This window comes from Benincasa hispida, chromosome 4, assembly GCF_027475165.1.
Source record: "Benincasa hispida cultivar pf3 chromosome 4, pf3_genome.v1.1, whole genome shotgun sequence".
Taxonomy (NCBI): Eukaryota; Viridiplantae; Streptophyta; class Magnoliopsida; order Cucurbitales; family Cucurbitaceae; genus Benincasa; species Benincasa hispida.
Genome location: NC_143481.1, coordinates 36997776 through 37010007, shown reverse-complemented (window position 1 = coordinate 37010007; position 12232 = coordinate 36997776). Strand labels below are relative to the sequence as shown.

At 32.2% G+C, this 12232-nt stretch overlaps 1 protein-coding gene across 1 annotated transcript; it reads right to left on the bottom strand.

Moving 5' to 3' along the window:
* Nucleotides 1–240: 240 nt before the first annotated feature.
* LOC120075898 (uncharacterized) lies at nt 241–2162 on the bottom strand. The gene is made up of 2 exons (XM_039029639.2): nt 1523–2162; nt 241–1319 (listed from the first exon to the last, which is right to left on the bottom strand). Exons 1-2 carry the CDS (start codon nt 2105–2107, stop codon nt 462–464), a joined length of 1443 nt encoding a protein of 480 aa, XP_038885567.1. The 5' UTR covers nt 2108–2162; the 3' UTR covers nt 241–461.
* Between the last annotated feature and the right edge of the window lie 10070 nt (nt 2163–12232).

Sequence of the window (12232 nt, the reverse complement as noted above, 5' to 3'; positions counted from 1 at the left end):
TCTATTTCTTAGGTTATTAATTAGTATTATCTAGAATTGTCTATTGATACTTATAAATAGAGATGAAATGTGGAGAATCAAATTTCTAACCTTGAAGATTAATGATATAATATTAAATTTGTCTTTATCTATAATTTTTGGATCAATTAGTGATTTAATATAGTACTGAAGTGTTATGTTTAAAAGTCCATGCAAGATAACAATAAGCCATTATATGTCATATAAGTTAAAAAAGAACTATTACCAAATACTTAGTACGCTGATATTTTTCTGATTGAATCGAAAAAAGAAACAAAAACATTATAAACAGTTCTTTTGTCTGGCCAATTTTGGAACAAATGAGAAACAATAAAGAAAAACATTATAAATAGGATATCTATTGTCTGGCCAATTTTGGAACCAGGATGTGTAGAACTAAAAGGGAGCAATACTTGACTGCTAGCGGAGAGCAGAATTATATATCATAGCGGAGGAGTATCTGGGTTTTCAGTAGATTTATTCTGTCGAGAATGAACGTAGAAGAGCTTCCCAACCAAGAAAAGTACCATGGAAGAAGTCACAACGGCAGCGACAATAAACGAAATCAAAGAGATGACGGAGTCCGACTTTAGCCGCGGAGTACCGGAGATAGAACCTCCTGCAAGTTGTGGAGATGGAGCCAGAGAATTGGAGTTGGAGGTTGCAGGTTGTGGTAGTGGAGTGAAAAACCTTATGGAATATCCATAAGTGAAAGCCATGGAACACACAGCAGCACACATAGTCATGATCAAAACCCTCATGCAAATACGTTTTTGAGGCAACCCAATGAGAATCATCACAATTGCAATGAATGAAGTCATGAACCCTACTGTGTTAGACAAAAGATACTTATTGTATGTTGCTTTGTCCTTTCCGGCCATTACCGATGTTCCTGCCGTCTGTCTTGGATTTCCCGATGCATTATCGTCTTGCCAAATCCCACCGGGAGGGTTCATTCCAGCTTGAAAAGCCATTGTTGCAATTAGGGATGCTACAACCATTAGTGATTCTTGCTTCATTAACCACCCGCTTGTTTCGTTCTTAAACCACCAATCTCCATTGTGGAATAAGGCTGAAAAAGCCCATCTAAGACCTGTCTTTTTGTTTTTCCTGACACGAGAAGACGGCGACGATGGTTGTTTGTTTGTGGTTCGGACGGCATTGGCGGCTATGAGAGCTTCTGCAATGTCCATGTCCTTTAATTCTCTATGGCTTTGAGTTAGAATGTCAAGAGCTGTTAACCCATTTGAAGTTTTTGCATTTACTTCGATTCCAGTATGGTTGATTAGATATTGTACTATCTGCAATTAGAAAAGGATCAATTTGCCATACATAAATTAATGAATATGTTATCCATATTAGCATCAAATTAATGTAAATTGAGCAATAATGATATACTGTATTATTTACTGTGTTGCAATTTTGATTGGAAGCAATAAAATAAAATTTGAAATTAAAGTAAAATGAGTAGAAAATTAAAAAAGAATGATCAAATAATGATAACCTGAAGTTGTTTGTTGGAGACGGCTAAATGAAGGATAGTGAAGCCGTAATCATCCTGAGTATTGATAAAATCACCGTCTTTCACTGCCATAGTTTCAATCAACATCTCGAGAGCCTCCAGCTGTTTGTACTTCACACATAAATGCAACACCGTTCCGCCGTCGTCCACTGCAGTTCGAGCAGCTGTGGGTCTGACTCGAACGAGCTCGGCCAAGACATCGACCCGGCCTTTGATGGCGGCAAGGTGAATAGGGTTGCGCCCATCTTCGTTGCAGATAGAACACATATCAGGATCAACTCGCACCAGAATTTTGACAATGTCTAAAAACCCTTCGGCGGCGGCACAGTGGAGGGCGGAACAATGGCGAGAATCCGAGTCTTTGGCCAGCTGAGGCCTTCGCTTGAGAATCTCGTCCACAAATGTCACGTGACCATGAAGAGCAGCCACGTGCAGAGGAGTCTCGTTGAAGTCGTTGAGGTTGAGTCTGGCAAGTAACATTGGATCTTGTTGGAGTAACTCTAACAACGTCGTTACGTTTCCTTCAATGGCGGCTTCATCAAGTCTCTTTCTTCTACTTTCTGCCATTAATTTTCTCTCTACTTTTTTTTTTTTTTTTTTTTTCCTTCTCTGATGAGTTTGTTGATATGGATTTTGCTACCATTACATGTATATATATAAAGAGTCGAACAAGGGTGACGTGGATTCGTTGAAGTTTCATAGGACATGTAAATGTTTTCATTCCTCCAACATCTCAAGCTTAAACGTTTTACGAGGCGTTCAAAAATCGTATAGTTTTGTCAATTCATTTACCTTCGCGTTGAATTCAAATAAATTAAATTTTTATGTATGGATTTATCTAAAATAATTCAAATTAACTCAATTATATTATTAATTTTTAAAAGTATGTTTTTTGTCTAATGATATGATTATTTATACATATTATTTATTTTAATGTAATTATTTTTTGGATAATTTATTCTCCAAGAATTTTTAAAAATATTTTTTTAGCATTTTGAAAAGAAAATTTTTATAATATAAATTGAAATCGAGTTGTTAATTTTTATTCAATATATCAAGATAATTAAATAAAGTTTTTACTTATTTCTTCCTCAAAAATTTAAATGATTTAACCTAAGTAACTCGAAACAACCCAATCAAAATGTTTCATGAAGTGGCTTGGTTCATTATTTATGATAAGGGTTATTTGATTATAGAAACTTATCCCCAAACAATTAAGTTGAATATAAAATGTGTTCCAACCCAAATCAATTCAACCCACGATCACCTCTAATGAACATAAATTTAATATTATATCATCTAATATTCTTTCTTACTTGTGAGTTTGAATTAAATAGAAAATCCAATAAGTAGAAATCAATTTTAATTGAGGAGTAAATGATATTGTAGGAGTTTAAATATATAACCTTTTAAATTACTAATATCATCTTAAATAATAAAATTTGATAAAAAAAATTTAAGCTCAAACTGATTAGTGAAAATAAATGGAATATTATAACACAAACAAGGCTATTAAAATATAAAATGTGTTTGAAGTGTTCAAACTTACCGGCTGGCTGCTGGTTCCAAATACTAAGTCAATCCCTAAGTCGTTTGATCTAATGACCAATCCAATCTTCTAATTACTATGAATTTCGTGGCAACATCAGCCACTTGCCTTTCTTTTAACTCACTTGTAATCCTATCAATTTTGCATACATGTGATTGAATGACGTTGGAGTTTCATATCTAATGGAAGAAATGGACTGTATAACCTATGTTTAAAATATCCCCTATATTTCTATAGAAATATCGATGATTTAATTTTACGAAATTTTTTATGAAAATATCGAAAAATTGTAATTTCGATGGTATATTTTGAAAAAAAAAAATCATAAAAATAAGTTTAAATTAGTAAATAAACATTTCATGATTTTTAAACAAGTTAACATATCTATTATTTATATTTATATATTTTGTTGTTTAATTCCTATGTTTCGTGAATTTTTCTACAATATAATGAAAATATTAATTTACCGCTCATGTCAATATCCAACTGAATCAGTGGGGGGGCTGATTCACGGATGATTCCTCCGCTTTCTAAATTCATGAAAATGTAAAAATATAGATAGAATTATCGACATTTCAATGGAAGTTTAATACTATGGGTATAATATATCTCTAGTTTTCATTTTAAAAATAGATAATAAAGAAAAGAAGAAAAAGAAAAGAAATGGAAAGGAAAGGAAAGGAAAGAAAAGAAAAACACCATATGAATAATAATGTCAATCACGCCCCATTCACATGCAGCCTTTCTTTTCAATATTCCTAAAATACCCTCACAATAAAATCAATCTTGTTTATCCCTTGTTTAGTTAGAGCGTACGTAAACATGCATCGTTAATATCTATTTGTGAATATACTGTAATTTTACCTACGTACAAATTTATTATTAAGATGAAGCAAATGTTAATGTCAATTTTATTAGTTAATCCCAAATTTACACCTTTTAAAGATTTGACAATCCAATTTGCTATTTAAATTAATTGAATTTTATAATTAGGATTTAATTACTCATTAAGTAAATTTGATTTAAGACTAGAATTGGTGAAGTTGAACTTTTTCCAAGTGGCAGTAGTCAATGCTTCATTATTGTTGCCTAACAAAAAGCTGATTATCAACTTTTTTATTCTTTTAAAATTTGCAATGATTTTATTTTATCTTTTATTAAATTTCTCATGTGCCAATATGTATATATAATAGTATCTTTTTACTTCTTCTCCCTTACCACTCCAATAGTTGGTGAGTCCAACTTCAAGGAAAGCACCACCCCTCTCTCTTCACCCACTTTTTTTTTTTTTCATCAACCCATAAAAATTATTTAGGTTGAGAATCTCATATTCGAAAAATCAAAGGATCTCATACACCTTATAAGATGATATATGAACTATTTCTTTTATTGTCAATTAATTTTAAAATGAATCTTCATGTTATCTAATAGTTTGGCCTCTAACTTCAAATATGTCAGTGCAAAGATAAGTTATTGAGTATCAGAGTATGGACAGATCCCAATTTAAAAAAATTACATATGTTTTATTATTTTATGTATGTAACTACTGTAATTGACATAGATAAATACTCTTGTTTCATACAAATAACAAGATTATAATATGTACTTTCGTATTAGTAGAATATATGGATAAAATATGTACAGAAAAATAAGTAGGTTATCAAAGAATTTAAGAGTTTGTATGACATCCTACGTCAAATTGTAGATTATAGTTTTGCATGTGTATTAATCGGTTTAGAGTATTTGTACATGCTAATATTCATAAATATGATATAGATAATTTTAACTATAATCTTATATTTAAAATTGAGAGGGTATATTTCGGAAAAAATGCATCTATTTATCTTTGGAAAAAACAAATCCCAAAATCTACTAAATACAAGGTACTATATAATTTTTCTTATAAAAGATAGAAGGTCAAACCGTTTTCCCTTTTTTTTTTTTTTTGTTTTTTTTTAAAAAAATACATATGTATTCAATAAAGTCAACATATTCATTTCGACAAATTAAATTTCATTTTTGCAACATCATGTGTAGAATAGTTTCTTCCATTTATCATGCAAATCAAAATAGTTATGTTCATTTGTAGAGGTTAACTTTCATTTTGTTCTGCATAGCAGAGATGAAATCACACATCAATATCAAAATGCAGTAGTAAGTCTAGGTGGAAATTCAAGTTAAAAAAGAAAAAGAATGAAAGAAAATCTTTAGTTGAGAATCCCACATTGCTTAATTTTGAATGGGGAGTCTCTTTCTTATATTTCCACCCACAATGAATAATTATGTTTTAGAGGAAATGAAAACATAGACAAATGTGAGTATGATGGACATCTCACACGTGCGTCCATTTGGGTGAGAGAGATATGTGGTGATTGTTTTTTTTTTAAGAAAAATTATTATTATACTTTTTATTTTTATCTAATTCTTCATTCAACAGCTCCATGTGTCGCGAGCATAGGGCGCAGGTCAAGTCTTTCGTTCATTGACCGTGCATTCTTTGCGTTGTCTTCTATTGGCCCTCAAGGTCTATAAAAAGCGAAGCCTTTTGGCATTTAAACACAACTCAATTTTCCTAGCAAGTCAGTCTGAAGGGTATGAGTTTTTAATCGGTCATGGTGCTACTCTGATCGAGACAGTATTATCTATTCTAGGGACGACGTGGTAATTCCATAAAACTGCTTGCACACTTTGGTAGAGTCGCGAAACGTCTTAAAGAGAGCAAGATCCACGACTCAACCTGTAACAAGTTTCTATTTTGCAAGTTATATTTACTTGACAACTGTCGTTCGTGATTGTTTGCTGCCATCAAATCTTGTTCGTCGGAGGGTAGCCGGTTCCAATAGTAAGCTATACAGTTCACTGTTTCTTGAGAACATATCCCACACGTATGCACCGCCATCGGTCCGGTTGGGCAGGCATGGCGAGTTGAGCATTTGTGATTTCTTTTAAAGAAAAATTATTATTATTATTATTTTACTTTTTATTTTATCTAATTCTTCATTCAACAACTTCAAGTGTCGTGAGTAGAGGACGCCGATCAATTCTTCCACTTGTTTCGCACGTGTTTGCACATTTGGTGCCCCGTGCGTTTTACGCAACTGCACGTTCATTGGCCTTTCCATTCTTTGTGTCGTCTTCTGTTGGCCCTTGAGGCCTATAAAAGGCACAAGCCTTTTGGCCTTTAGACACAACTCAATTCTTCATATCCTTACTCACCCATTTTTTCTTCTGTTTTCGTTTTTCGAGCAAGTCAACCTGAAGAGTGTGAGTTTCCAATCGGACATGGTGCTACTCCGATCGAGACAGTATTATCTATTTTGGGTTGTTTTATCCTAAGGACAACGTGGCAATTCCATAAAACTGCTTGCACACTTTGGCAGAGCTACAAAACGTTTTGAAGAAAATGAGATCCGCGACTGAGTTTGTAATGAGTTTCTAATTTGCAGGTTACATTCACTTGACGATTGTCGTTCATGTCTGTTAGTTGTCGTCAAATCCTGTCCGTCTGAGGGTAGCCGATTTTAACAATAAGATATACGGTTCGCTGTTTCTTGAAAATGTGTTTCCAAATCGTAGTTTACGAATCTACCGTTTCTTAAAAAGTTGTCCTACCAAACCTAAGACTTTATTCCACAAGATGATAGATAATCGGGGTTAATTGGATAAGAGGGGTAATTTTTGAAAAAAAAAAAAAAGTTTAGGAAAAGGGGGTTGTTTAGAAATAAATTAGGAAAATGGTGTTGTTTTTTAGTTTTTTATGGGGTTTGTCCTTTTTTTTTTTTTTTTTTTTTTTTTTTTTTTAACTTTCTATCTATTTCTTTTGTTATCTTTATTTCTTTTTTTCCTTTTAAACTATTTTTTTTAGTATTGAGATTGTCAAATGTTTATTTTACCTAAAATATAATTTTATTTCTAGATTTTTAGTTTAATTTCTATTTGATTTCTAGGTTTTAAAATGTTGAGTAAGTTCTACTTCAATTTAGTATAAAAATTTTACAATACTACAATTTTATCTTGAAATTTAAATTTTGTTTCAGTTTGGTCTATAGGATTTAAAATTTGTACTTTGACCTCCACATATCATCATATATACACTACTAAGTAAATTAATTAAAATTTAAAAATGTTACAATTTCACCATTGAGTTCTCTTTTTTTTTTTTCGAGGCAATACTAGTAAGATTTAATTTTTGTTTTAATTTTTAGTTGTTAGGTTTCAAGATTTACATTTTTAACTTCAATTAATTTTGATAAAATATATTTTTTATTTTAAGATTTTGAGTCTAATTTCTATTTGATCTGTAAATTTTAAAATGTCATATTTTTAATCAATTAATTTTGAGTATGTTCTTTTTCAACTTAGTCTCAAAGTTTCAATAGTATTACAATTTTACATTGAGATTTGAATTTTGTTTCAATTTGATCTCTAGATTTCAAGATTCATACTTTAACTTGGATTATTTTACTAAATACTTAGTTTTAGCCTTTGACATTAATGTCAATTAATTAATTTAAAATAATTCTATATGAAATAAACTTTTAAATTTATTCTTTTAAAGTGATGAAAAATATGACTTAATTAATCATATTTATTTTAAAACAACTAATATATATTACTATTGAAAGTGAAAGTGAGTATTTAATAGTAATAATATATATTACTATTAATAGTGATGAAAATTATTAAAGATAGAAAGTGAGTATTTAATAGTAATATAATATAATAAAATCTAGTAATAAAGTAAAATTATTAAAGACGGAAAGTGAGTATTTAATATTAATATAATAAAATTTAATGAGTATTTAATAGTAATATAACAAATACTCATTACTATTAGTAGTGAGTATTTAAAACCTAGAAATTAAATAGAAATTAAACTAAAAGTCTAAAAATAAAATTATATTTTATTAAAAAAAATAACATTCGACAATCTCAATATAAAAAAATAGTTTAAAAAAAAGAATATGAAATAGAGATAACAAAAAAAAAATAATAATAATAAATAGATAAAAAGTAAAAAGGAAAAAAAAAAGTGGGTGTGTCCTAGGGTTGGCAACGATGTCGGGACGAGATGAGGGATCCTCCGTCCTCAGCACCGTGGGGGAAATTCCCCCATCCCTGCCCCCGTCCCCACCAATTGAAGGCGGGGACAGGGTGGGGATTCCCCGTTAGGAAAACGGGGTCCCGCATGGCCCATTCCTCGTTTCCCTGTGGGGATTCCCCTACTAGATCCCCGCGGGGATTCTCCTATTAGTTCAAGTCTAAAATTCAAAGTATTCAAACATACACAAACACTAATCCACGTTATCATAGTGCTAAGTTCTTAAACAATGTTGGATTGCGTTGATGAAATATGTTAAATTGCGTCCATTAAGCATAAATTCTATAATATTGAGGTCGCATGCGTTCAGCGCATTAGAACTATTGATTTTTGTATTTTTGTGCAGAATATACGTTAACACAATGCAAAGGTTGCGATCATAGGAATTCATTGGTCGAGCGCAACTTCACCGCAAGACTTTGCGTTGATCGTGCTCGCAAACATTCGCCCGAGAAGGATCACCGCAACTTGGTAAGTGCAACATGGTGGGCACATCTAGGTGAAAGGCCAATTAAAAGCGATGAGACAGAAAGCTGATGACAGTCGAATCCAAATTAAGTTGACAACCGATAACGGTCACAGAGTACATTCAGCTTTATCGGTAACAATCATTCGACGCATCAATCAGGAATTAAAGTTGTCCCATTTGTACAACCGGGAGAGAGAAGCCGCCTTTCACCATGGATGCCCTATAAATACCAAGTGCATTCTTCAAAAAAAGGGTTGACCGTTCACCGTTCACCGTTTTTACAACCAGTTGCTTCTATTCATAATTTCCTTTCCATTTTAAGGCGGAGCAAGAGAAAAGTGGTGGCGCCGGAGATCACTCAGGGCAACTCGAGAGAGAACCTTGGGGTGTAAGAGCAGAGAGCGGGCCAACTCTCGCGAGAGCGAGAAAATATTTAGAGCACGAGTAGAAACAGTGTAAACGCCTGGCAGCAAGAAATTGCTACCAGGCTCTTTATTATACTTGCATTATTATTTGTACTTCATCTTCATATCTATTCAATGGAAGTTCTATTTCTACATCTACTCACTCTTTTAATACGCATGAGTAGCTAAACTAGTTGAATGGGTTGAGAAGAACTAAGCTAACATGACCTAGGAAGTTCATTGCTTGCGATTTTCTTGTTTTATGCTGTGCAAAATACCTTTTAGAGTTACTCGAGAGAGAGTCTAAAGAAAGAACCTAATGTCTCGAGAGAGCTAGGTTAGAATCTAGACTCGAAAGAGCAAAATTAGGCTTGCATAAACAAGAGATAGGGACTTAGAGATAAACTCTATTTGTCAACTTGCATCGCATGCATCCTAGGAATAGGAATGATATTATGTGGTCGCATATTTGTGTGGATGTCATTTTGTCATCGCATAAATAGGAATAGAGGTTTATGTGTAAACCCTGTAGATTTATCGCATATATATCGCATGCATTCTAGCCTTAGAAGCCGTGATATTCGCACCGAGAGGTGGTTTACTGTTGTATGCATGTTGCATGATCACAAGCATGAATGCATTCTAGGGACTGTTAGCCGAAACCTTTCTCAACCCGTTCACCGCATATTCATCGCTTTTCCCGTTTACCAACTGTTTTCAAACTCCCCGCATTTTTTATTTATTTTTAATCAACGTAATCGACAAATCAAACACTTTATTTATTTTTCCCGTTACCGCAAAGTTTTCATCAAAATTACCAACGTATTCTATTTTCACAAGTCTTTGTGTTCGACCCTGGACTTACCAGGAAACTCAGAGGAATTTACACTTGAATTCCGCTGGGGAAACTTGAGTGAACAATGCAATTCCATCAACACATACCATCCATATTTCCACTTCAATAAATACAACATCAAGGACCAATTATTTCCTTTTATGTGAATCTAATACAAAATTAATCGACTAAAAACAATAATAATAATTAAGAAACAATTTTAACTTGGAAAACCCTCTTCAAGGCAAAGAGTACAAAATCACGGACGAAAATTAAAATCTCCACTATAATAAAAAAATGAGTTACAACAAATGATAGGATAAACATGCATAAAGCGGAAGCAAACATAATCATTAAACTCAAATTACACTTAATTTGAATTCAAAAGCATGCTTAAACATATTTTCATAAAAGTGAGTTTCATATGTATATACCTTGTAGAATTACTCTTGATCCTAGCTAAACTCCACAAATTTGATCTCCAAATCCTTAGTAGACCACCAAGAGGAGCTTCTCCACTAATCTCACCCTTGAATTGAGTGGTGAAAACTCCAACTTGAGAGGTATTAAGGTTGGGATTGGAAAGGCTTTGAGAGAGTATCTAAAATTCTCAGAATTTTCCAAATTCAGCATGCATCCCTTTTCAATTTCTGAAATTGGACTATTTAACAAGTTCTAGCATGCAAACATTCAAACATTCCGTTAATTGACACTTTAATTAGTACTAAGTGAGTGGCAAGATGTTGAAAATGGGATTAATCCACTAAAACCATCAAAGTTAGATAATTCCACTTTTTGCAATTTCAATTTTAAAATTTTATTCAATTTTAACTTAAATTAAACTAATTTCCAAAATAAATTTTCTTAAAATCGAAATGAATTAATCAACGTAATCCCAAATCTTTTAATATTGATGCTCAATCTTACAATTTATTGGATATATATCAAGAAAATATTTTAATTCTTGCTGTTAGGGGCATATGGTTCTTGCGATACCGTAGCAAAGATGAATGCACACATGATCGTCAACTTGCTGTATGGTTGGCTATACACTGAACCCTTTCTTGAAACCCTTTTCCGAGCCGCGGTTTTGGATGCTGTTTTGTTTGCCTGTTTCTTAAGAAATTGCCTTATTAACCAAAACTTTATCCGACCAAGTTGACAAAATGATTGACACAAGACAGGCACAGCCACACTGAGACCTGAGCAAAATAATAATGTTATCCAATCCAACTTGGCTGATCATATTGTGTAGATTCAAAATGAGTGAACAATATTCAACCTTGGCTTACCTTTCATTCAAAATCATTCCAAACTCGATTAAAATTCATGTTGCTTTTAATTTGTCCAAGTAATTTAAAATGGTAGGTTTTCATTGTCTTGTACTTGCAATTTTCCGCCATTTACTTGTCAAATTTTAATTTTTCCTTTTAGTGTTGCGAAGGAATGGAGATTTGAATCTTCAATCTAGAATTTGTATGCAAAAGATTTTGTAAATTTACCAACATTCAGAGACTATTTTCAAATATAGAAAAATGAACTAAAATATTTACAAATATAGGAAAATTTCACTGTCTATCTGCAATATGCCGCAATGAACGAATAGTCTGTCGCATCTATCGCAAATAAACTGCAAAATTTTACTATTATATATAAATATTTTTAACGGTTTTATCATAAATAATCTCCCAACAATCATTTATGTATGTTTTTATGTTAATAGTTTCTTTAAATTGTTATCTTATTAAGTCCTACAACGACTAAAAGTATAACGTAATATTTTTAATAGTTCATCGATAAGTTACCACTCTCTTTAACAAAAGAATATATTATAATATTATAACACTAGATATCAAAGTAGACTGTAGTGAATTAGTGATTCCCCATGGTAAAAGGTATATTCATTTACATATGCATCAATAAGTTAGATATTCATGTCAAGCAAGAAATTAAAGATTTGTCAAACTTAAATGATAATTGACATGTGTTTGCACGATATTTCAAGAGAAGTTTATTTCGTGGAGCTTGAACTTTATATTTGTATTAATTTTGTGGAAAGTGAGTACAATCTATAATACATAATATTTTGATGCTTTCAAAATAAACTATAATTTTTAAGTTGGTTGATCTTCTTGAATGATCGACCTTTGGATTTGTTGATCTTCTTTGATCACCGGCCTTTGAACTTGTTGATCTTCTTAGATAATTGATCTTTGGGCTTGAATGATCATCGACCTTTGTTCTTAGATAATTGGTCTTTGGGCTTGAATGATCATCGACCTTTGGGCTTGGATGATTGGTCTTTGGGCTTGATGATCTTCTTTGAGGATTAGT